We start from the raw sequence: 27,003 nt of genomic DNA, 5'->3' as shown, positions 1-27,003 counted from the left end.
GGCCACAAGACATACCTCAACATATATAAGAAGTTAGAAATATTTCCATGCCTCCTATCAGATCACTATGGAGTAAAAGTGGTCTTCAGTAGCAACAAAAACAACAGAAAGCCCACATACACATGGAAACTGAACAACACTCAATGATATCTTGGTCAAGGAAGAAAGAAAGAAAGAAATCAAAGACTTTTTAGAATTTAACAAAAATGAAGGGCACAACATACCCAAATTTATGGGACACATGAAAGCAGTGTTAAGAGGAAAATTCATAGCCCTGAGTGCCTCCAAAAAGAAATTGGAGAGAGCATACACTAGAAGCTTAATGGCACAACTGAAAGCCCTGGAACAAGAAGAAGCTAATTCACCCAGGAGGAGAAGAAGACAGGAACTCATCAAACTCAGGGCTGAAATCAATCAGATAGAAACAAAGAGAACCATACAAAGGATCAACAAAACCAAAAGCTGGTTCTTTGAGAAAATCAGCAAGATAGATAAACCCTTAGCCAGACTAACCAGGCACAGAAACAGTATCCAGATTAACAAACTTAGAAATGAAAAGGGAAATATAACAACAGACACTGAGGACATTAAAAAAATCATCAGATCTTACTACAAAAGCCTATACTCAACACAACTGGAGAATTTGGAGGAAATGGACAGTTTCCTAGACAGATACCAAACACCAAAATTAAATCAGGATCAAATTGATCATCTAGACAGTCCCATAACCCCTAAAGAAATAAAAGGGGTCATAGAAAATCTCCCAACCAAAAAAAGCACTGGACAAGATGGCTTCAGTGCAGCATTTTATCAGACCTTCAAAGAAGACCTAACACCAATACTCTTCAAACATTCTTCTATTCCACAAAACAGAAACAAAAGGAATACTACCCAACTCGTTCTACAAATCCACAATTATGCTGATACCAAAGCCACACAAAGATCCAACAAAGAGAACTTCAGGGCAATTTCCCTTATGAATATCAATGCAAAAATACTAAATAAAATTCTTGCCAACCGAATCCAAGAACACATCAAAACGATCATCCACCATGATTAAGTAGGCTTCATCCTAGGGATGCAGGGATGGTTCAATATAAGGAAATCCATCAATGCAATCCACTACATAAACAAACAAAGAAAAAAAACTATATGATCATTTCATTAGGTGCTGAGAAATCATTTGACAAAATTCAGCATCCTTTCATGCTAAAAGTCTTGGAAAAAAACAGGAATTCAAGGCCCATACCTAAACATAGTTAAAGTAATATACAGCAAACCGGTAGCCAACCTTAAACTAAATGGAGAGAAACTTAACCAATCCCACTAAAATCAGGGACTAGACAAGGCTGCCCTCTCTCTCCATATCTTTTCAATATAGTACTTGAAGTTTAAGCTAGAACAATTAGACAACATAAGGAGGTCAAAGGGATACAAATTGGAAAGGAAGAAGTCAAATTATCACTATTTGCAGATGATATGATAGTATACTTAAGTGACCCCAAATAGTGTTAAAAACTGCATGGTATTGGCACAGTGACAGACAAGTTGACCAATGGAATAGAATTGAAGATCCAGAAATGAATCCACACACCTATGGTCACTTGATCTTAGACAAAGGAGCCAAAAACATCCAGTGGAAAAAAGATAGCCTTTTCAACAAATGGTGCTGGTTCAATTGGAGGTCAACATGCAGAAGAATGCGAATTGATCCATTCTTATCTCCATGTACTAAACTTCACTCCAAGTGGATCAAGGACCTCCATGTAAAACCAGACACACTGAAACTAATAGAAAAGAAACTGGGGAAGACCCTAGAGGACATGGGCACGGGGGAAACGTTCCTGAACAGATCACCAATAGCTTATGCTCTAAGATCAAGAATTGACAAATGGGACCTCATAAAATTACAAAGTTTCTGTAAGGCCAAGGACACTGTTCAAAGGACAAAACAGCAACCATCAAATTGGGAAAGGATATTCACCAACCCTAAATCTGATAGAGGGCTAATATCCATTATATACAAAGAACTCAAGAAGTTAGACCCCACGGAACCAAATAACCCTATTAAAAATGGGGTACAGATCTAAACAAAGAATTTTCACCTGAAGAAATTTGGATGGCCGAGAGACACCTTAAGAAGTGCTCAACATCATTAGTCATTAGGGAAATGCAAATCAAAACAACCCTGAGATTTCACCTTACACCAGTCAGAATGGCTAAGGTCAAAAACTCAGGAGACAGCAGCTGTTGGTGAGGATGTGGAGAAAGAGGAACACTCCTCCACTGCTGGTGGGGCTGTAAGATGGTTCAACCACTTTGGAAATCAGTCTGGCGGTTCCTCAGAAACCTGGACATGATACTTCCGGAGGACTCTGCTATACCTCTCCTGGGCATATACCCAAAGGATTCCCCGGCATGCAATAAAGACACATGCTCTAGTATGTTCATAGCAGCCTTATTATAATAGCCAGAAGCTGGAAAGAACCCAGATGCCCCTCAAAGGAGGAATGGATACAGAAAATGTGGTATATTTACACAATGGAATAGTACTCAGCAATTAGAAACAATGAATTCACAAAATTTTTAGGCAAATGGTTTGATCCGGAAAATATCATCCTAAGTGAGGTAACCCAGTCACAAAAGAATACACATGGAAAGTAATCTCTGATAAGTGGATATTAATTAGCCCAGAAGCCCTGAATACCCAAGGCACAAATAGCATAACAAATGACTCCCATGTAGAAGTATGGAGAAGGTCCTGGTCCTGGAAAGGATTGATCTAGCATTGGAGGGGAATATAAGGACAGAGAAAAAAAGGAGGGAGGTGATTGGAGAATGGATGGAGAGAAGAAGGTTTATGGGACATAAGGGGAGGGGGGATCCGGGAAAGGGGAAATTATTTGGAATGTAAACAAAGAATATAGAAAATAAAAATATTAAAAAAAAGAAATGCTCAACATCATTAGTTATTAGGGAAATGCAAATCAAAACAACCCTGAGATTTCACCTCATACCAGTCAGAAAGGCCAAGATTAAAAGGTCAGGAGACAGCAGATGTTGTTGAGGATGTGGAGAAAGGAACACTCTTCCACTGCTGATGGGGTTGCAAGATGGTACAATCACTATGTAAATCAGTTTGGGGTTTCCTCAGAAAACTGTACACGACACTTCCAGAAAACCCTGCTATACCTCTCCTGGGCATATACCCAGAGGATTCCCCAGCATGCAATAGGGACACATGCTCCACTATGTTCATAGTAGCCTTATTTATAATAGTCAAAAGCTCGAAAGAACCGAGATGTCCCTCAATGGAGAAATGGATACAGAAAATGTGGTAATTTACACAATGGAATACTACTCAGCAATTAAAAACAATGAATTCATGAAATGTTTAGGCAAATGGTTGGAACTGGAAAATATCATCCTAAGTGAGGTAACCCAATCACAAAAGAATATACATGAAATGCAATCACTGATAAGTGGATATTAATTAGCCCAGAAGCTCTGAATACCCAAGACACAATTAGCATATCAAATGAGTCCCATGAAGAAGTAAGGAGAGGGCCCTGATCCTGGAAAGGGTTGATACAGCATTGTAGGGGAGTACCAGGACAGAGAAAAAGGAGGGAGGTGATTTGAGAATGGGTGGTGAGAAAAGATCTATGGGACATATGGGGAGGGGGAACTGGGAAAGGGGAAAGCATTTGGAACGTAAACAAAGAATATAGAAAATAAAAAATATTAAAAATAAATAAATAAATAAATAAATAAATAAATAAATAAATAAATAAATAAATAAACCCAAACCCTAATGCTTGGAAACTAGTATAAAAATACAATCAATAACAGCCAGGACACTATATTTGCCCTAGAGCGACCCCAAAGATCCTGCTATAAAAAAAGTAAGTGGATATTAACCCAAAAGCTTGGAATATCTAAGACACAATTCACAGAGCACATGAAGCTCAAGAAGAAGATGTTAACGTTTTAAAAAATGTATTTGCTTTTAAAACTATTCATACAAGTTTACATTGCATGTTGAGGATTTTTCTTCCATGTTCTCTTCACCTTATTTTTTTCTTTTTTCTAGTCCATGTTGTCACCTAAACAGTTTCACTTCTGTTTTCCTGCAAAAGCCTTTAAGCTTGGTGTAACTCCCCTTTGCAAGTGTTGCTTCTGTTTTCTGTGCTGCTAGAGTCAGAAGTATTTCTGCTGTGCTTGGGTTTCCAATTTGTATTTAGGTACTTTGTGCATTGGGATTGATCTTTCTGCAACCTGAGAGATACAGTCTTCTGATGTGCTTGCTGTCTGAAGAAGAGGCCATCCATTTTCCCATGTGTGTCTTGGTGCATTTGTCAAGAGTTAGATTTAGTTTACTGCACCTATTCAATGTGCCTTAAAATTAGGATATCTCCAGTTTTGCTAATTTTACTCATGGTTGCTTGGTTGTTTGCAGTCTTGTGTGCTTTCATATAAAATTTCAGATTTTGGTTTTTTTAGTTCTATGAAGTACATCATTAGTATTTTAATGGGGATTACATTGGATCTCTGAATCTTTTTGGGTAATATAGACATCTTAGCAATAACCATTTAATTCATGAATGTGGGAGGTTTTCTCTTTTCTGTAAGTCTTCTACAACTTATTTTATTAATAATTAAAAATTTTCACCAACAGTTCTTTTTATTTCCTTGTTAAACTTATTCCTATATATTTTGAATAACTCTTGTGATGGGATTTCTCACATGATTTTTTGTCAAATTTGTTAAAAACTTGTTATTGGTATGTAGAAAATGGCTTTTAGGTTTTGTATGCTGACCTTGCACTTCAAAGATTTAATTTACGTTTCTATTGTAATTGTGTTTTTCTGGAGACTTTGACCTTTTCTTATCATATCATCTGCAAATAGGGATGATGATGGTTCCCTCGTTTATCGCGTACCTTTTATATCTTTTTCCTTGCCCAGTTGTTTTTCTTGCTAAAGTTCTATATTTAGTAACAGTATTGGCAGTAGATTCTTTCCTTGCTCTTAGAATCAGGGGCATACTTTAAGATTTTCATATGTGGTCTGATTTCAGTGGTGGGCATGCACAGCTTTGATTATGTTGGGGTGCAGGATTATGATGGGGTAGAGTACTTCTATACTTCATTTATTCAGTGCTTTTCTCGTGGGCATACATTGAGTTTTACAAAAGGACTTTCCCCACATTTAGTGAGATGCAATTTTTCTTGTATTCTGTTAATGTGATTTTTTTTATTTGCCACCCTCCCATTTCTGAAAAATAGATTCTACTGGGTATGATAATTTTGCTTGACAACTATTTTCTCTCAGCACTTGGGACACAACATTCATTCTCTCCTGGTGTGGAAGGTTTCTCCCGAGAAATCTGTATTCTCTAATCAAAAATGCCTCAAATAGGACTCTAGGGTTTTATTTTGCAGACTTCATAAATCTTTCATTGTTTTGTAACTTGACATGTTGGCAATAAAACAGTGCAAAAGATACTTCCTTGCTCCTAGGCATTCCAAAGACATCGGTGCTTGTTTTATACTGTTCTTCCAAAGTCCTCGAATGACCACGAAAATGAATTTGTATGAATGCAATAGTTCAAAAGACCTATCTTCATGTTCATGGATTCTTCTTTTGGCTTGATCTGGATTGCTGTTGAGCTTTTCCACTGTATGTTTTGACTGATAAAACTTGTTTCTGAGATTACAATTTGTTCTTTTACAAAATTTTTATTCTTTTGCTGTCATTCTCTCTCATATATAGAATTGTCTCCTTAATTTCTTTTACTTGTTTGCTTATCCGTGTTCTCTAAGCTCTCATTCACTTTTCTGTTTATAACCATTTTTAAAAAATTCATTATTAGGTACTTCAGCCATTTTTGTCCCCTTGGGGCCTGATTCTTGAGTTATGTTTGTTTTGGGGACATCTAGTTTCCTTTTCTTGTTTTCTTATATTTCTTCTCTTCCTGAATTGAGATCTGCTCATCTGGTGGATCAGGAATTTCTACCAGGTTCTGAGGTGGTCTGCTTTACTAAAGGGCTTTTTCCTATAGCTGTTTCTTGAGGGAAGGCATTGAGTTATTATCTAATATTGACTTTGTTTCTACCTGGGCACCCACCACAATACAGCCTCATTTTAGCTTCTTTGGACTTTGATTAATGAGGCTAGGCATAATAAATATCATGTTGAAGACAGACAGACCTTTTATCTCTGCAGATCGCACAAGAACAGTGCTCTAGAAGTTCAGGCAGCTATGGTGTAGACAGCAGTGGGTGTGGGAGTTCAAAGTACTGCTTCTCCTAGCCTGGGAATGGAAGCCCTAGGGTTTCCTAGCCTAGGGTTTCTTCATGTACTGTTGATGCTTGTTATGGCAATGGGATAGCAGCAGTGGTGAATGGCCTAATGCCATTCTGACTTAGTCAGCAGTGGTGCCAGCCTAGAGGCTTCATGAGGAATAGTAGCAGTGAGAATCATGGTAATCTTTCTGTGGCACACTTAGGCTCTGATACCTGTATGTGCTCAGACAAAATGGTGTGTGTGTGTGTGTGTGTGTGTGTCTAGAAAGTGTGTGAGTATGACGGCATCAAAGCTGCCATGTTCTGTCTATGTGTGACCTTAGCTAGAGTGGACAAGGTTTTGGGAGAAGATGAGAGCCTAAGTCATTGATGTTTCTACCACCTTACCATTCTCCTGTGGGTGGAGCAGCGGCAGAGGTGTGCTGTTCCTCCCCACTGTTAGCTTCTGGCATCTGAGTGTGATAGGGACTATGGGAACTGCATGGGTGCCTGATACCAGAGTCATACAGAGCTGGCTCCACCCCTGCGATCAGAGGGTAAACATCCTGATTCTGAGTCTTCAAGGTAGTGGCCTCTGTTCCCTTGTGTGATGATACCTATCCATAATGTGGCCACCCAGCAAGCTTATGTCACAGTCACATTGCTGGGCCAAGCTGCATTGTCAAAGCTTCCCTTAACCCAGTGTATGGAATATCTGTGCAGTCACAGAGACAGGAACATGTGTGGCAAACTTGTACAACAGCTTACTCCTCAAGATGATTCCTACCTATAGCATTCTGTGGGGTCTCTGGGAGATGATGTGAGTTCTTTTCCCAAAGCTAGGCTTCCTCTTAGACTTCAGTTAGTTTATTTAAGTGACCCAAAAACTTGTGTGTAGTATGGAACTTTTTAGTCACTAGGATTACTACAGTTACCCCAGCAAAGTGGACATTCCACTTTCCTTGACTGTGGAGTGACAGAAAGTGGGATATTTTCTCTCTCTTCTTAAGCTGTCTCTGAATCCTTCAGATTTCTAGTTTCTCATTCTGGTTTCCAGTGTTCCAGGGTCTCTCACCTCACAACATAGCTGTCACTATGTACTTTCTTTTAGAATATGCTTTAAATAGCCTCCATAGCACACAGCTGTCATTTGAATCATAAAAATAATTATTAGTCCTAAATTGATATTGCGATTGATTGAAAATGAAAGAAGTAAGCCAGGCGGTGGTGGCGCACGCCTTTAATCCCAGCACTTGGAAGGCAGAGGCAGGTGGATTTCTGAGATCGCGGCCAGCCTGGTCTACAAAGTGAGTTCCAGGACAGCCAGGGCTACACAGAGAAACACTGTCTTGGAAAACAAACAAACAAGCAAACAAACAAACAAACAAACAAACAAACAAACAGAAAAAAGAAAATGAAAGAAGTAGCGATAAGCTTTTAACTTCTTTCTAAAAACTGATAAGAAATCTGTAATTCTGAAAAGCTAAAAGAAATATTCAGCACCATGTGTTATTTATCTTCTGTTTCAAGAAAGCAATTTCTACAGCATAATGAGCTGGTCTGTTTTAAAAATAATCCCCGTATTGTCATTGTTGTAAGTTCTAATCACAGGAAGTGATGACAAAGGATAGTTACCGAAAAACATGACAGTTTATCAGCTAAAACACACAGAATATTTTCATAAATAAAAGGCCAAAAGTAACAAATATACTCCTTCCTCCCAAATGTACAATAGCATGAACTGGGAAAAGATTGTTTTATTTCAGTGAGAATACCTTTACTCTTTCCTTACAGGACAGATCCTGCGTGTTCTCTCTCCCTCTCCCTCTCCCTCTCCCTCTCCCTCTCCCTCTCCCTCTCCCTCTCCCTCTCCCTCTCCCTCTCCCTCTCCCTCTCCCTCTCCCTCTCCCTCTCCCTCTCCCTCTTCCTCTTCCTCTGCCTCTGCCTCTCTCCCTCTTCCTGCCTCTCTCCCTCTCTCCCTCTTCCTGCCTCTCTCCCTCTCTCCCTCTCTCTGTCTCTGTCTCCCCCCTTCTCTCTCTTTCTCATATGTTATCTCCCTTTTACCTTTTACTTAGCTGTTGTCCCCCCTTTTGCCTTGTCAGCCCCTGTTTCACCCTACTGTTGTCTTCCCCTTTTATCCCACTAGTCTCTAAGTAGCCACTTCTTAGTCTTAGTTGTGCTAGGCAGTGTGAGTCCACATGCCGATTAGTAAAGGGGAAAAGAAAGCCAAATGTTAATGACGATTTTAAATACAGTAGATGGAGGATATGGCTACAGATAAATCCAGGAAGTTTTCCCAGACACAAATGATGCCGAGAAGAATGTTTCTAAGATGAACTGAAAACAGAGATGTCAATGCCTAAAGGATGAGAGGATTTTCACAAGTCCTTAAATCTGCCCCTTCTGATTCTGTTTATAGGTTTTTAAATCTGTAGTTGGTGATCTAGTCTCCTTTCCACCTTCGGATCAGCACCACCCAGGGCGGACAGTCACTAGTCCTGTGGTGATGAAGAGACACAGGACCGAAGCACCTGTCCTGGAATGATGCATTTCCTAAGCATTTTATTAAGTACTAGGGTCACAATTTAAATAGCTCCGTAAACACATGTGTTATTATTCTTGTAGAAAGGTTTGAATCTACTCTCTATTAACGGTTGCAAATAACTACAAATATTCAGACAGTATTTGGTGACTATGACAAATTTTGTTATGAGATATCTTACATAGCAAAAGTAGCCATCACTTTTGACAGTTATAAAAACATACTTGTTTTCTTAAACACTACAGAAGCAGTTAGCAACTAAGCATGATCTTTCCTCCCAGGGGATACCCTGTTTTGGAAGGCATTTTTGAAGGACACCAGTAAAAGAGGGGATGCTGTGTAAGGTATCTGGCTAGGAGGAGGCCAATGATGAGGCAAAATATCCAATTCTTCTCTACTCCTATATAAAAGAGGAACATCTGACTGTGACAGTGAATTTTTTCATCTTGATACAACCTACAGTCACTTGGGAAGGGAATATCCATTTGGTTGGATTATGGACACCTTGTGGGGGATTGGCTTTATTGTCTTTATAAACAGAGGAAGACATAGCCTGAAAGTGGGTGGTACCACTCTTGGTTTGGTGGCACAACCTATAGAAGAGTAGTGAAATCTAGCTGCGCTCTAAGGATGTGTGCACTCGATTCTCTCTGTCGTTGACTGTGGGTGTGATATGAGTAGATGCTTCGAGTCTTTGCTGCCTTGGCTGTCTCACAATAACAGTGAAGAACCTGGGATTGGGAGCTTCCCTGAGGTATTTTATAACAGTAACAAAAACAAAACCCTATCATGCTAGTCGTGCTACTAGAGCATTGACTTAACAAATCAGCCATGCTAAGCGTGGGAAACAGGTTTATATCAGTTGAGCTCACTGAAGTGGTGTGACTTTTGTACTGGCTAACCTACAAAGTGCCAGAGAAAGGAGTTCTCTGCTCAGTTAGTCTTATTTGAGTCCAATCTGTAAACAGTTCTGCTGAGTAGAGTCCTCAGAAAAGGAGTTTCATATGACTTCTTTTCTTCTTAAAACTGGGAAGTCTAGACTACTGAGGACAATATTCAAAGGAGAATATTCATCTCTTGCACAAAGAAGAGCAACCAAAATCTACACCCACCCTCTGACTTCCTGAGTGTCGAGCACAGTTTGCACTGTAGTAGAGCCAACCACGGCTCCCAGTTTTGACACCAGCTTTTCTCCTAGCAGTCTTGAGCAGCATCCCTGGTCCAGAAACTACACATCTCTAGTAGGGAGATCCAAATATTTTAGCCTCATGAGATTAAGAATCAGTTAGATTACTTTTATTTCTTTCATTTCTTTTAAAACCTCTATCCACCCTGATCCAGTATTTCTGATCTCTTCAAGTTTCCTATCTCTGAGTTTCAGAATCATCCCTATTTGTTTATAAGCATTGTTCTTAGACATTATTCTTTTACCATGTAGATTCACGGCTCAGAAACAAAACTCTGCTCAACACTCAGAAAGTCATGAGGGTGGGTGTAGATTTTGGCTGCTCTTCTCTGTGCCAGAGATGAATATTCTACTTTGAATATTGTCCTCACTAGTCTAGACTATTATGAGCCTGACCAGACACTGTGAACTAGTTTTGGGCTTCTTGGGCAAGTTAATTTTCAGCAGCCAGCACATGAAACTAGCCTTGTTTCCTGGCCACCCTGCTCACGTAGATTGTCCCTGTATTGGTGGTTCTGTTTTTCTATCAAAACAGTATTAACTGTAGACAGTTCTTACTGACTGACAACATCCTCCTTCCATTGAGATTTGCATATATATTGGTACAAATACCCTATTTCATTTTTCTCTGTAGCATATACCTTCTAAAAAACAGTTTAGTTATTGATGGTATTTAATGCCTGCCTTTCCAAATTAGACTAGAAAATCAACTAGAGCAAATTTTATTCAGCTTTGTTGACAAAAAGTGACCCGCTCGATGCTATCAGAACCTAGTATAAAACAAATTCTCAATAAATGACTACCTGAAGTTTCTCAATAAATTATTAGTTGAAGGTTGAGTGAACATGACTGATCTCCCCATGTTTAAATGATAAATAATATAAGTAGAAATAAAATGATTAAATGAAATCTCTTTCCAGAATAAGTACATTTAAATGACTTTTAAAATTGGAACCAATTTTCTAGTTCTCAAAAGGCTAAAATTATGCTTGTCTCTGAGTATCAATCCTTACACCCATAAAACATGATGACCTTTGAAAGTGCATTTAAATATTCATGCTTCATTCAGATCACAGGTAATTTATTAATTAGTGTTACATTCATTAACTGTTTACCACGACACTATCCATTCTGTCCAGTGTTCTTAATCCTTGGACTTGACCTAAATTGCAAAAAACCTTGCTTAGTATTTAATTACATTTTGATTAGAAGTAATAATAGAGCAGCTCTGTGCTCACCAATGAAAAGCCCGTAATAAATGGTTTCTGAATGGCAAGCTGATTTAGGTGCTAACAGAGAGTCTACTGTTGGCATGTGTGTAGTATTTTTCCAGTAACTCCACAGAAAAGCTATTCAGGAAGAGAAAGTTAATTTAGTCTTCTTTCTGTAAGGCAGCCCCAAGCCTTGCTAATTCTACTTTCTACTAATTACTTCTCAGTGCTGAGCCAAAAAGTAATCATTTAAGAACTGATTTTTACAATATGTTTCCCCTGAAGTATGCTTATCTCCTTAAATTTTGGGGGGAAAGTATGGCGTCCTTACTTAAGTCTTCACTGCTGGAAAGGATGCCAAGGTTTCATCTCTCTTGACAACCTAAGGTTATAGATTATTTTCCTGTAACTTGTCAGAGTGAGAAGGAAAAGGCATGGAGAACAGAAAATGAGAGAGATGTCACATCTTTGTTTTAAATTCTCTTAAATCTTTAGTCCTTTTCTGTTTTTAAAATTAAACATATTCACAATTAAATGAATCAAGATTATAGGACAATAGATATCAAAACAATTCACTTATAATCTTACATTCTGAAGTAACAATAGTCAACTTTCATTTTAATCCATTATTTTTGTTTATTTTTGCGATTATAATATAATTGTATCATTTCTTCTTTTTACATGCTCCAAACCCTCCCATGTACCTTAATGTTATTTTTCAAATGCGTGGTCTCCTTTTCATTAATTGTCATTTGTTCTCATTTAAAGGGCACAGAAGCATAACACATACGTGTATACCATATCTTTTTAAAATTTGAGACAGGGTCTTACTATGCAGGCTGGACTAGAAATCTCAATTGTCCCACCTCATCCTCCCTTAGTGCTAGATTCCCAGGTGTTTGCTCTCCTACAACAAACAGATTCATTTCTACACTTAGACATAGAAAATATTCTAATAGTCATTTATATTCTTTTAATATTCACTATATCATGAATAGTTTCCCTTCATTAAACACGTTTAACACATTTTGAGGTTATAATGGAAGCTTTAGCACTACTGTATTTTTTAAAGATGTATTTTTTAATTACGTGTATGTGTGTGGGTGTGTGAATGTGAGTGCAGACTCTTGTGAAAGCCAGAAGTGCTGGATCCCTGTAGAGCTGGAGTGAAAGGTTGTTGTGAACCACCTGACTGACTGCTGGAGACCACACTCAGGCCCTCTGCAAGCTCAGTGCTTCCCTTAGCTGCAGAGCCATCTTCCCAGCCCCACTGCTGTCTCCTTGCTATTTTAATTTATATTAAAGAAAATTAATTTAATCCATGCAGATAATCTACATCTCTTCTTTGTTAGGATACATGATTTGCACAACATGTGGGGTTTGGAAGGAGATCTGTTTCTAAGGCATTGAAGAAAGGATGTCTCCACATATTCCTCCTGCCAGACAGAACGCTGCTGTTCCTGATACTTCTGCTATGAAGTATGTTTCCGTAAAATAATTTGTTAATCCATTGGCTTTTTTTTTGTAACGCAAAGCTGATTGTATTTTCTATGGAATACTATTTAAAATGGTTCCAACAACAATTACATAAACTGCAAGGGGAAATCATGCCATTTAGGCTTAATTAGAATAGTCATTTAAAACAGTTGTCATTTCCCAATGTCAATTGCAGACTATGTATTTTGGTGACTGCTGGCTTAGAAAAAAAGACTATTAAGCTCTGTACGTGAACATTTCTAATAGAGTTTAGGAACTGCTTTATTTTACTTTAATTTTTGTCGAAGGAAACATTTCCATTTAAATGGTTTTTATTTCAATGAATAAAGTTTCTCCCTTTTATGAACAAAATAATCTAGATACTCAGAAGTTAACATTGTCTGGATTAATAGGCCTCTTTACTCTCCTTTTCTGGCACTGCTGTATAAGAAGCCAGAATGAACTTCCACATCTCTCTTTTCCAAATCATCTTATTTGTGTGCTTTAAAGTTCTAGAACCAAACTGGATTGGAATCAGGGTCATTAAAAAGAGTTGGCAAATGAAGCCGTAAGAATCAGCCTTTATAAAACTAGTTTTAGAAAAATATATTAATTAACAGAATTTATTTCTGTTCTTCATTTATCTAAATCAAAACAAAACAACAAAATCAAAACCAGCCCCCAAACCAAAAGATCAAAAAACAACCCCTCCTCAAAACAACAACAATAAAAACAAAAACAAACAAAAATCAAAATTAAAAAAGACTTCTCAAGCCCTAGATTTATTTAAAGTCTATGTTTGAGGCATGTTGCTTGCAATATGCTGCTCACATAAAGTCTCTGCTCTGCAAGGATCAGAATTATTAGGAGCAACAGACTTAAGCTACAAGGCCAGTATGTTAGGTGCATATAAAAGATGAAAGGACAGCTTCAATGGGCATCTGGAAGGCCTGTTTGCATAGGCTTAAATAGGTAATGCTTAAACAGATCCTGAATGCTGTGACCGGATGCTACAGTAAAAGGCTGCTCTAGACAATAGGAAGACAACACAAACAGGAATTGAGACAGGAATCCTATAGTCTTTTTGAGGGCCACTGAAGCAATTTATCATAGGACATGAGACTGGAAACAGAAGAGGTCTCAGATCACTAAGGGCTCTGTAGGCTATGCAGAAAACATGAGAAAATGGTTCAGAGTGATGGCTCACCAAGCAGGGGTGCTTGGAATGTAAGCATGAGCCCTTGAGTTTGACTTCCTAGAACCCATGTAAGAAACTGGGTATGACCACATGTGCCTGTAACCCCAGTGCTGTAGTGAGTGGGTGGAGACAGGAGGATCACTGGGACTTTCAGGCTATCATCTTGGCTCGAGCTTTAGATCAACCCAGTCACAAGGGAGTATTGTGGATAACACTACATCCTATATCCTTCTTCAGGCACCATACATGCACACATATATGGATACATATATGAATGTGTATATACAACAAACACACACACACACACACACACACACACACACACGCGCACACACACACACACACACACACACACATGTACACACACACATGTATACACACCAATGACTGCAAGATAGTATTTTTGTAGAGTTGAGGCTGAATACAACTGAGTTTCTGAGTTTCAAGGTAACATGTGGAGAACTATCTCATAGGGATAAAAGAATTTTAACTGCCTAAGTGAGTGGTTTTCAAATTTCACACTGACCATCAGGCTAAAGTCTCAGAGTAAGTACAGTGTGGGTTCCATAGGTCTTCTTTGCTCACAAGTTCCCAGATGGTGAGAGGCTCCCAGATTTTCTAGTTGAGCAACTGGGTAGATCCTTATGTCATAAAACAAGGAATATATGAAGCAAATCCTCTTGTGATACTGCAATCATCACTTTTTATTGCTGTTTCTAATTTTTCAAGCTTTACATATTACCTACTGGCTATATTATCAAGCTGAACTTGATATGATTTATTTGAATATGCTTTTAACATGCAGATTTCTACTATCTCATGATAAACTTGTCAGCTCCAAAGGAAACTGCAATTTCCCAGACTCCAAAAGGCAGTTCAAATATCCATAAATAAGCCCAAGCTGTGCTCGATGAGGATTTCTGGAGGTTAGATAAAAACCAGAATACCTCAGGAACTTGTGAGACTGGTTCCCATTTTCCAAAAGAAGCCATTTCTCTTACTTCTGGGTGAAGGGACGTGTGGGTCTCCATTTTCATATACCTGTGGTTTCATAGCAAAGCTCCCTCCCAACTCCCTCACTGTCACAAGTACTTAGTATACCTTCCAAAGTCCCCATGCCATGATCCTTCCTTCACCCCAACAACTCACTCTCCTTACAACCCTACTGTTCTCACTTTGCATTCTTTATTCTCTGCCCCCTGCTCTTCTTCCCCTCTCAAAGATAGTCCCAGCCATGTCCTGTCTGCAGCCGTGTTCAGTCTAATTCTTTCTCTTCTGTGCTTTACAATCTTCCAGATGCCTCCAGCTGTTCTCTGTCTCATATCTACAATAAGCCCCTCCCCTTAACTATATCATAGAATGGTCACACTGGTGATCTCTTCAACATATTTCTCCTTTCATACAAAAACCAAATGGAAAAATGTGTCATCACTTGATGGTGGAAATTTGATCTTCCATTAATCTTGAAACCATGCCTTAGCTCAACGTTCTGTTTCAAGTAATAATTTCATGGGCCACAGTGTGCTACGTGGAGGGTTCACCTTGGGAGATTGGAATCCCTTGTCATCTCTCAATAAGCACTTATATAAGCCACAGGGTCCTGCATAAGGGACAAAGAGTTAAAATTTCTGTTTTTTGGATCATGCCCCAGGTGGGGTGTGTCACAGATAGATATGGCTTCTCTCTGCAAAGAAACAGTAACAGTGATTTTTAAAGATGCTTATAGTTAATTTCAGTAGGTGGGGTGGAGGAAAACCCTCTCAGAGGCAAAGGGGTTGGGGAGAAGAACTCTGGAATGGGAGACTGGGAGGAAGGCAACATTTGGGATGTAAATAAATAAAATAATTAATTAAAATGGTTTTCATTGAATAACTTGTTTAGTTGCATGCGTAAGGGAGAAGATCAAATGGAGGGACCCACATAATCTTGAATAAAATTATAAATAAATTATAATATATAAATTATCAAATAAATTATAGATTTGAATCAAATCTCGATTTTGTATTCTAGTATATTCTTCATGTAATGTTGGGTAGATCAAATGGATTAATGTTATGAGCTATCTAGTTCAGTGTTGAGTGGGATAAATACTCTCTTCTTTCCTCCTTTCTCATGATTTGGTAGCTAATCATTTAGGTGGAAACTGGTCTAACTTTGGACATGTTTGAAAGGAACCGATGTTTGAAACTATTGACTTTGACAGTAGTAACATCATTTTGATCAAGCTATACCCAAGTGAGCCAACTAAAGTCTTCTGAAGTTTAGAAAAACTTTAATTTTCCATACATTCATACATTCCTACGAGTATTTAAGTGTTAAATTTTATTTTGCTATATTTACATAAGATTTTCTTAGGCTTCTTGCTCTAGTACCTTCTTCATTCCTAATCAAATCAGAGATTTTATTCTCTATTAGACTTTGATAAGGTCATTTGTTTATAACTTGAATCCTTTACTATAACAAGAAGAAAGGTTTTTGGCAAGATGGCCATTTTAACTATATTAATCCTGCCGATCCATGAGCATGGCAGATTTTTCCATTTTCTGAGGTCTTCGATTTCCTTCTTCAGAGACCCGAAGTTCTTGTCATATAGATCTTTCACTTGTTTGGTTAGAGTCACACCAAGATACTTTATATTGTTTGTGGCTATTTTGAAGGGTGTCATTTCCCTAACTTCTTTCTCAGCCTGCTTGTCCTTTGAGTATAGGAAGGCAACTGATTTGCTTGAGTTGATTTTATAACCAGCCACTTTTCTGAAGTTGTTTATCAGCTGTAGGAGTTCTCTGGTGGAGGTTTTCAGGTCACTTAAGTAGACTATCATGTCATCTGCAAATAGTGATAATTTGACTTCTTCTTTTCCAATTTGTATCCCCTTGACCTCCTTATGTTTTCTAATTGCTCTAGCTAGAACTTCAAGTACTATATTGAAAAGATATGGAGAGAGAGGACAGCCTTGTCTAGTCCCTGATTTTAGTGGGATTGCTTCAAGTTTCTAATGCAATCCCCATCAAAATCCCAACTCAGTTCTTCACAAAGTTAGAAAAAACAATTCTCAAATTCATCTGGGATAACAAAAAACCCAGGATAGCTAAAACTATTCTCAACAACAAAAGAAATTCTGGGGGAATCAGTATCCCTGACTTCAAGAAATACTACAGAGCAATAGTGTTAAAAACTGCATGGTATTGGCACAGTGACAGGCAAGTGGACCAATGGAATAGACTCCTGGGCATATACCCAGAAGATTCCCCAGCATGTAATAAGGATACATGTTCCACTATGTTCATAGCAGCCCTATTTATAATAGCCAGAAGCTGGAAAGAACCCAGATATCCCTCAACAGAAGAGTGGATGCAAAAAATGTGATATATATATACACAATGGAGTACTATTCTGCCATTAGAAACAATGAATTCATGAAATTCTTAGGCAAATGGATGGAGCTGGAGAACATCATACTAAGTGAGGTAACCCAGACTCAAAAGATGAATCATGGTATGCACTCACTAATAAGTGGGTATTAACCTAGAAAACTGGAATACCCAAAACATAATGCACACTTCAAATGAGGTACAAGAAGAATGGAGGAGTGGCCTGTTGTTCTGGAAAGACTCAGTGAAGCAGTATAGGTCAAAATCAGAACAGAGAAGTGGGAAGGGTTGGGTGGAAAAACAGGGGGAGGGAAGGGGGCTTATGTGACTTTCGGGGAGTGGGGGTCCAGAAAAGGGGAAATCATTTGAAATGTAAATAAATATATCAATAAATTTAAAAAAAGAAAAAAAATGTCCTGAAAGAAAAAACGGAGATCTAGAAATGAATCCACACACCTATGGTCACTTGATCTTCGACAAAGGAGCCAAAAACATCCAGTGGAAAAAAGATAGCCTTTTCAACAAATGGTGCTGGATCAATTGGAGGTCAGCATGCAGAAGAATGCAAATTGATCCATTCTTATCTCCATGTACTAAAGTTCACTCCAAGTGGATCAAGGGCCTCCATGTAAAACCAGACATACTGAAACTAATAGAAAAGAAACTGGGGAAGACCCTTGAGGACATGGGCATGGGGGGGGGGGGAGTTCCTGAACAGATCACCAATAGCTTATGCTCTAAGATCAAGAATTGACAAATGGGACCTCATAAAATTACAAAGTTTCTGTAAGGCAAAGGACACTGTTAAAAGGACAAAATGGCAACCATCAAATTGGGAAAGGATATTCACCAACCCTACATCTGATAGAGGGCTAATATCCAATATATACAAAGAACTCAAGAAGTTAGACCCCAGGGAACCAAATAATCCTATTAAAAAATGGGGTACAGATCTAAACAAAGAATTTTCACCTGAAGAAATTCAGATGGCCGAGAAGCACCTTAAGAAGTGCTCAACATCATTAGCCATTAGGGAAATGCAGATCAAAACAACCCTGAGATTTCACCTTACACCAGTCAGAATGGCTAAGGTCAAAAACTCAGGAGACAGCAGGTGTTGTCGAGGATGTGGAGAAGGAGGAACACTCCTCCACTGCTGGTGGGGCTGTAAGATGGTACAACCACTTTGGAAATCAGTCTGGAGGTTCCTCAGAAAACTGGACATGACACTTCCAGAGGACCCTGCTATACCTCTCCTGGACATATACCCAAAGGATTCCCCAGCATGCAATAAAGACACATGCTCCATTATGTTTATAGAAGCCTTATTTATAATAGCCAGAAGCTGGAAAGAACCCAGATGCCCCTCAAAGGAGGAATGGATACAGAAAATGTGGTATATTTACACAATGGAATAGTACTCAGCAATTAGAAACAATGAATTCACAAAATTTTTAGGCAAATGGTTTGATCTGGAAAATATCATCCTAAGTGAGGTAGCCCAATCACAAAAGAATACAGATGGAATGCAATCTCTGATAAGTGGATATTTATTAGCCCAGAAGCCCTGAATACCCAAGGCACAAATCGCATAACAAATGACTCCCATGAAGAAGTATGGAGAGGGTCCTGATCCTGGAAAGGATTGATCTAGCATGGGAAGGGAATATAAGGACAGAGAAAAAGGAGGGAGGTGATTGGAGAATGGATGGAGAGAAGAAGGTTTATGGGACATATGGGGAGGGGGGATCCGGGAAAGGGATGTAAACAAAGAATATAGAAAATAAAAATATTAACAAAAAACAAGAAGAAAGGTATTAATTATTTATCAAAAGATATGAGAGCATGATATACTAATTCCCTGTCTTCCAAATAATACCATAGCTTACTTTAATAACAGCTAGGTTCATAGTTTAGAAATTTTATTGGGACTCCTATGATGATCTTGTCAGCACATTTGCAAGGTTCTGTTATACTATTGACCTAATGATCATTTATTCAGTACTTACAAAGAGGGCATTGTGCAATACTTAAATTTTACCTGCGTTAATACACAGATTTCCATTCTATAATCATTAGCCATAGCATTCTAGGCATTTTTAGGAAGGACACGCCTTCATTATTCTTTGTCATGAACAATAAACAAAACATTTCTTTTCCAGGTTTGAAAAGACAATGTTTTCAAGAATCTGATGGATTTTATGTTCCATATTTTGTTAAATTTCCTGAATAACAAATCTACAAGTCAGGAGAACTTTACCAGAACATTTGGTTATTTCATTTTATCGATGTACCCATTTGTCCTCTAACCCTTCCCTGACCCTTACCCTTTAGTGTATGTCAACACCCAATCAGTGTTAAAACATATGTCCAGGGGTAATCTCAGAGAAATGTCGAGCAGGGAAAAATTGGGTGGAATCATTCTGCGTAACAATTTAGTAAACACCACCTTACCTCAAGGATTAAGTATTTGACTCTGTACAACAATTTGATAAATCACATCTTACTTCAAGGATCAAATATTTAACATGGCACCTGGATTAGCCTTACCTTCACTCTTAGTGGGAAATTCCCAACCAACCCTGGCTTTTAATGCTGGATCTGCTGTAGCTTGGCTTATTCGCTCTAGGCATATCCACCAAGTTTAGTAAGCTTTGTCTATCCGTGGGAGCACAGCTCCTTGTTTAACTTACCGATGAACCTGATGATCCTTCGGAGTAAAGGGCTCAGGTAGCAGCAGTCCCCTGTCAGGATCATTTTCTCCTCAGCAATCAGGGATTCCCTTGTTGACTTTATAAAATACATGGATATTTCACCAATGAAAATCTGAGGAAGGAAATGTTGAAGATGTGTCAAGAAGGAGAACTGTTTGAGTAAAGATAGAGCAGGTTTATGTAAAATAACTTCTAAGGAATTACAGTTCTTTAAAAAGACATGATGGCTAGGGAGATGGTGAGTGAGCATCTTGTATTTAATTCTTCAAAAGAATCAGAGAAACCAATGTTTGATCATTTATGATACAACTCAGGACAAAATATTAAACTCTAAGTTCATAAAATATGAATTGAAATAATAGCATCTAGGGAAGTTTAGGATAAAGCTTGTGGTAGAATTCATTTTTTTAAAAATGTGAAGCTTGGATTTATTTATTTATTTTTATTTATTTATTTTTATTGGATGTATTTTTTTTATTTACATTTCAATGTTATCCCCTTTCTAGTTCCCACCTCCCAGATAACCACTATCCCATCCTCCATCCCCCTACTTCTATGAGGGTATTCCTCTGCACCCCCGCAACTGGAAATCACAATGATGAAGAGTGACTTTGATAGCTAATGGTCTGAGAAAGCACACCTCTACATCTCACAATACATTATTATTTGCATGTTAATGCTTATTTGATTATTTTTGCCTGAGGTGTGTTTCTCCTACACTGAAGTGGTTTGGATGTGACTTCTTTATTACTATATCCATCACTTGCTTCTTAAACTAATACCCTTTACATCATTATACCCTTACACAGATTGTAAACTCTTGGAGATCAGCAGCTACACTGACATTTAAAAATTATTCCAATAACACCAAGCGTAGTAGACTGATGTTTAAAATACAGAATCAGCATGGACAAGTGTTAATAATCCCTGGCACTGTTACACCTTGTTACTTATATCAAGAAGGAGTAAAAGTTAACAATACCATCAACCTTTAAATATGAAGCATATAGCCCCTTCAGCATGTCAACATGCCCAGATGATCTAGGTATGAATCCACTTTCCTTCCTGGAGAGCCAAGAAGGTTCTCTAAAGCATATAAGTAGCACATGGGGAAACTGAATCCAGGTCAACAAGACTCTAACCCTACACTTCCCAATATACTATACATAGTTGCAATTTTCCTAATTCTATTTCCAATTAATCATCAGAAGTTCATGATTTAAAAATGCTTTTCTCTGCCTTCACACAATCTGTGATTTTGGAAAATTTTTATCAATGTTTTAAGAATCTCTATGTTTTATATTGTTAAATTTTTTGATGTATTTATTTGTATGAATGTTTTGTCTGGATATATTATGTCTACTACAAGCTTGCCTAGTTCCTGAGGATACGAAAAGATGGCATCAGATTCCCTGTTACTGGAGTTTGAGATGACTGTGAGCCAATATGTATATGTTGGTAATGAAATCCAGGTCCTTTGCAAGAGCAACAAGTACTCTAAATGACTGAGCCATCTCTCAGCACCCCCCTACTTTGTATACGTGTAATCACAGAGTATCTGCAGAAAAATAGCATGCAAGAACATACATGGTAAACAGAAATTAAAATCTAAAATTTCAAAATCATCTATGTGCTGTTCCTGTTTAGTTGTGGGGTCACTGACGGTCTTAGAAACTTGGCTATATATAACCAATTTGCGTTTGAGGTAGCTCTAGATTGTGGCACATGAGTCTATTTTCACTACTTCTCAAAATTTCATACTGTAACATCACAAGAATCTTTTAGTAACTAAAGCATCATATCCTTAGCTCATTTGTCTATTGGTGTTTTCAGTACTAGTAAGAAATTCAAACTTTTACTCTTCTGTACAAGTGCAGTGATTAAGAGGTGAAACTCTGAAGCCAGCTGGCCTAGATAACCTTGCCCACACTATTTGACTTTTAAATAGTTTCTCTTTTATTTTTTGAGATTTATAATATAATTATATAACTTCCTCAAGTTCCTCATTCCTTTTCCTTCTCCCAATACTGATTCTCATGTTGGGGAATGCTTTTGTGCACTGTGTATTCAGATGCCAATTACTGTACACAGAGATCTGGGTGCAGTCTGGAATTTTTTATATTGTCATCATTATGAAACATTTCCTGACTTAGAATTTTGTAAAACATCGGTCTCCATAATTTCTGATTGGTTAATCAAGAGCTGATTCAGCCAATAGCTGGGCAGGTGAGAGGAGGCTGGACTGCCAGGCACAATGAGAGGGTTTCTGGTAGAAGCCAAAGAGGATATTTGCCTTGAGAGATTCACCACGAGGCATTCATCATGAGCAGGGGAGTTGCCACCAGGACACAGAAGAAGAAGGAAGCCAAGATGAGAGCAAGATGGCAGAAACAGGACAAGTGGCTGGAAAGTAGGCTGGGAAGTAGGGCGGGCCAGCAGAGTCGGGTTAGAAGAGCTTAGAGCCTGCCCAGTTTAGTGCCAGAAGCACTAAGCTTGTAGTAAATACACCAAGTCTCTGTGTCATTCATTTGGGGGATAAAAGGGATAATAGAATAGCCACCTGAATTACCTTACATTCTATCTATCTATCTATCTATCTATCTATCTATCTATCTATCTATCTATCTATCTATCTATTTATCTCTGTGACCTGTTATGGCTTAAATATTTTATTTCTATTATCAGGGTAGTAACTCATTGGCTTAACTATGTATTATACATATATTTAGTTTTATATATAGTTTTATATTAGTTATATATATATATTTAGTTTTATATATAGTTTTATATACATTAGACATATATATAGCTATGTGCTGTATATGTATACATGTGTATGGGGGTATATTCATATATAAATTGTTTTGAACACTGTCTGAAACTTCATATGCACTATAGAAGTAGGTGAAGTTGTTTGATAACAGTTGATAGCATTCTCACTCTAGTCATCATCATTAGAATTACTCTATTATCACGAAGCACTTAACTGAGCCACTGGAGAGGCAGGCTCCAGGATGAGCATAGTCTACTGAGAAAGTACTGAACAATCAGAGAACCCAAGATGGAAGAAATGATTTCCCTTCTCTAGAAAACTCATATTTGCATCAGTCTTTACCCTTTGTGTAAAATGTACCTCCCTGCTAGGAGACTCTTCTAATTCTTGTACATCTACAACATGTTTTCATTAATATATAAATTAAATATACATCATATATATGCTATAACTACAAATGAGAAAAAACCCCATGAACTATGTCTTCTGAGTCTGACTTATTTTGCTTAAAATAATGGTCACTAGTTCTGTTCCTGAAGCCTGATGACCTGAGTTCAGTCCCTGGACCTACATGAAGGAAGGAGAGAACTGATTATTACACATTGTCTTCTGACTTTCACATGTAGATATTGTGGGATGTTCATGCGTACACACATACAATAAATAAATGGAATTTAAAAATAAGATTGTAAAAACAAATACAAAGATAGTACCACAAGCCAACATTCACAACAGAGGTATGGAACATAAAAAAGAAAAAATGGAGCAAGCAATATATTTAAAATGAAGCCCCTTATTTTGTATGCTCAATAAAAATTAATTAAGAAGAAAAAGAAAATGTAGATTTAATATGTATATCCAAATACTGGTAGTGCCTGGAACATACTAAGTGCATAAGTACTAAAAGAAGGAAGATAGAGAGAAGGCTGGGTCAGAGCATCATTTTATAGTCAAAATGGAGTGATAGATTTCTGACTTACTACAAAATTTTGATGGAACATTCTAGCTCCTTTCATAGTGCAAGGACAGACACCTTCCTAACCACGTGCCATCAATATTTCTCCACTCACGTATCTTCTATTCCTGTAGGGGGATGACTCTGCCTTAGGAAGCATGACTGTGAAGTTAAAGGGTGTGTTTGCTTTCTGCCAAGATTGCATCCCACCATGGATGCCATTTTGCTCGTGATGGCAGATTTAGGGCTCCGGCTTTGGCAGTGCCTTTGCCCCCTCCATCTGTACTTCTGCTGGACCATTCTGTCTTAATCCGTCATCTGTACAAAGAGCAGCTGAAGCACGTGGGAGTCTCCGTGTGTTCAGTTTTGGCTGCCTTTCTTATTTAGGTCACTCTGATTGTTGGCTAACAAATAAATCCATATCAATCATGGCAGATTAGAGTGTCCTCCAGGGAGAAATGGTCAAGGCCAAAGTAGCCCTGGCAAGAATGGCCTGTAGATAAATTCCAGCAGTGCATTGTCATTTCCCAGGTTTGCTAGCCACACTCCTAAGTTGCATGCAACTTTTTGCACAATAGTGAAGCATACTTTAAGTCATGAGGGTAACTGGCATGCTTGGTTAGGCATTTTACACATATAAAAACTCAAGTGAAAATATGTAAGCTGTACCAAAACACAGTGAGTTTTTGCACTTGCTGTTTTGCTGCATTTATTCATAAAATTAAAACTATATTAACAGATAAAATCATGTGCATTTTCTTATGCTCAGCATGGTGTTCTAAAGTGCATTTATATTGTAGAATCTCTGACTCTAGTTAATTAACATTTGCCTTACCAAACAGTCATCACTTTGGGAGTGCAAGTATTTAGCATTCATTTAGCATTTTTTTTGTCTTTTTTTTTTATTCGATATATTTTTTATTTACATTTCAAATGATTTCCCCTTTTCTAGCCCACCACCCCCCGAAAGTCCCATAAGCCCCCTTTTCTCCCCCTGTCCTCCCACCCACCCCTTCCCACTTCCCCGTTCTGGTTTTGCCCTATACTTCTTCACTGAGTCTTTCTAGAACGGGGGCCACTCCTCCTTTCTTCTTGTACCTCATTTGATGTGTGGATTATGTTTTGGGTATTCCAGTTTTCTAGGTTAATATCCACTTATTAGTGAGTGCATACCATGAGTCACCTTTTGAGTCTGGGTTACCTCACTTAGTATGATGTTTTCTAGCTCCATCCATTTGCCTAAGAATTTCATGAATTCATTGTTTCTAATGGCTGAATAGTACTCCATTGTGTAGATATACCACATTTTTTGCATCTACTCTTCTGTTGAGGGATTCCTGGGTTCTTTCCAGCATCTGGCAATTATAAATAGGGCTGCTATGAACATAGTAGAGCATGTATCCTTATTACATGGTGGGGAATCCTCTGGGTATATGCCCAGGAGTGGTATAGCAGGATCTTCTGAAAGTGAGGTGCCCAGTTTTTGGAGGAACCGCCAGACTGATTTTCAGAGTGGTTGTACCAATTTGCAACCCCACCAGCAGTGGAGGAGTGTTCCTCTTTCTCCACATCCTCTCCAACACCTGCTGTCTCCTGAATTTTTAATCTTAGCCATTCTGACTGGCATAAGGTGAAATCTCAGGGTTCTTTTGATTTGCATTTCCCTAATGACTAATGAAGTTGAGCATTTTTTAAGATGCTTCTCCGCCATCCGAAGTTCTTCAGGTGAGAATTCTTTGTTTAACTCTGTACCCCATTTTTTAATAGGGTTGTTTGGTTTTCTGGAGTCTAACTTCTTAAGTTCTTTATATATATTGGATATTAGCCCTCTATCTGATGTAGGATTGGTGAAGATCTTTTCCCAATTTGTTGGTTGCCGATTTGTCCTTTTGATGGTGTCCTTTGCCATACAGAAACTTTGTAATTTTATGACGTCCCATTTGTCAATTCTTGATCTTAGAGCATAGGCTATTGGTGTTCTGTTCAGAAATTTTCTCCCTGTACCAATGTCCTCAAGGGTCTTCCCCAGTTCCTTTTCTATTAGCTTCAGAGTGTCTGGCTTTATGTGGAGGTCCTTGATCCATTTGGATTTGAGCTTAGTGCAAGGCGATAAAGATGGATCAATTCGCATTCTTCTGCATGCTGACCTCCAGTTGAACCAGCACCATTTGTTGAAAAGGCTATCTTTTTTCCATTGGATGTTTTCAGCCCCTTTGTCGAGGATCAAGTGGCCATAGGTGTGTGGGTTCATTTCTGGATCTTCAATCCTGTTCCATTGATCTGCCTGCCTGTCACTGTACCAATACCATGCAGTTTTTAACACTATTGCTCTGTAGTATTGCTTGAGGGCAGGGATACTGATTCCCCCAGAATTTCTTTTGTTGCTGAGAATAGTTTTAGCTATCCTGGGTTTTTTGTTATTCCAGATGAATTTGTTAATTGCTTTTTCTAACTCTTTGAAGAATTGAGTTGGGATTTTGATGGGTATTGCATTGAATCTGTATATTGCCTTTGGCAAAATGGCCATTTTAACTATATTAATTTTGGCGATCCATGAGCATGGGAGGTTTTCCCATTTTTTGAGGTCTTCTTCCATTTCCTTCTTCAGAGTCTTGAAGTTCTTGTTGTAAAGATCTTTCACATGTTTGGTAAGAGTCACCCCAAGATACTTTATACTGTTTGTGGCCATTGTGAAGGGGGTCATTTCCCTAATTTTTTTCTCAGCCTGCTTATCCTTTGAGTATAGGAAGGCCACTGATTTGCTTGAGTTGATTTTATAACCTGCCACTTTGCTGAAGTTGTTTATCAGCTGTAGGAGCTCTCTAGTGGAGTTTTTTGGGTCACTTAGGTAGACTATCATGTCATCTGCAAATAATGATAGTTTGACTTCTTCCTTTCCAATTTGTATCCCTTTGACCTCCTTATGTTGTCGAATTGCCCGAGCTAGTACCTCAAGTACAATATTGAAAAGATAAGGAGAGAGGGGGCAGCCCTGTCTAGTCCCTGATTTTAGTGGGATTGCTTCAAGTTTCTCTCCATTTAGTTTGATGCTGGCTACCGGTTTGCTGTATATTGCTTTTACTATGTTTAGGTATGGGCCTTGAATTCCCGTTCTTTCCAAGACTTTAAGCATGAAAGGATGCTGAATTTTGTCAAATGCTTTTTCAGCATCCAATGAAATGACCATGTGGTTTTTTTCTTTGAGTTTGTTTATGTAGTGGATTGCATTGATGGATTTCCGTATATTAAACCAACCCTGCATTCCCGGGATAAAGCCTACTTGATCATGGT

At 38.2% G+C, this 27,003-nt stretch overlaps 1 protein-coding gene across 1 annotated transcript in view; it reads right to left on the bottom strand.

Annotated features, from left to right (window-relative positions):
* Plppr1 (phospholipid phosphatase related 1) overlaps positions 1–27,003 on the bottom strand; it is a 57,685-nt gene that overhangs the window by 12,960 nt on the left and 17,722 nt on the right. Inside the window, exon 2 of the mRNA XM_052175784.1 lies at positions 19,964–20,096. Coding sequence (XP_052031744.1) covers positions 19,964–20,096 — 133 coding nt within the window. The remainder of the gene's footprint in view (positions 1–19,963; positions 20,097–27,003) is intronic.

Source organism: Apodemus sylvaticus, chromosome 3 (assembly GCF_947179515.1).
Source record: "Apodemus sylvaticus chromosome 3, mApoSyl1.1, whole genome shotgun sequence".
NCBI lineage: Eukaryota > Metazoa > Chordata > Mammalia > Rodentia > Muridae > Apodemus > Apodemus sylvaticus.
This window is presented reverse-complemented; position numbering and strand designations above follow the sequence as displayed.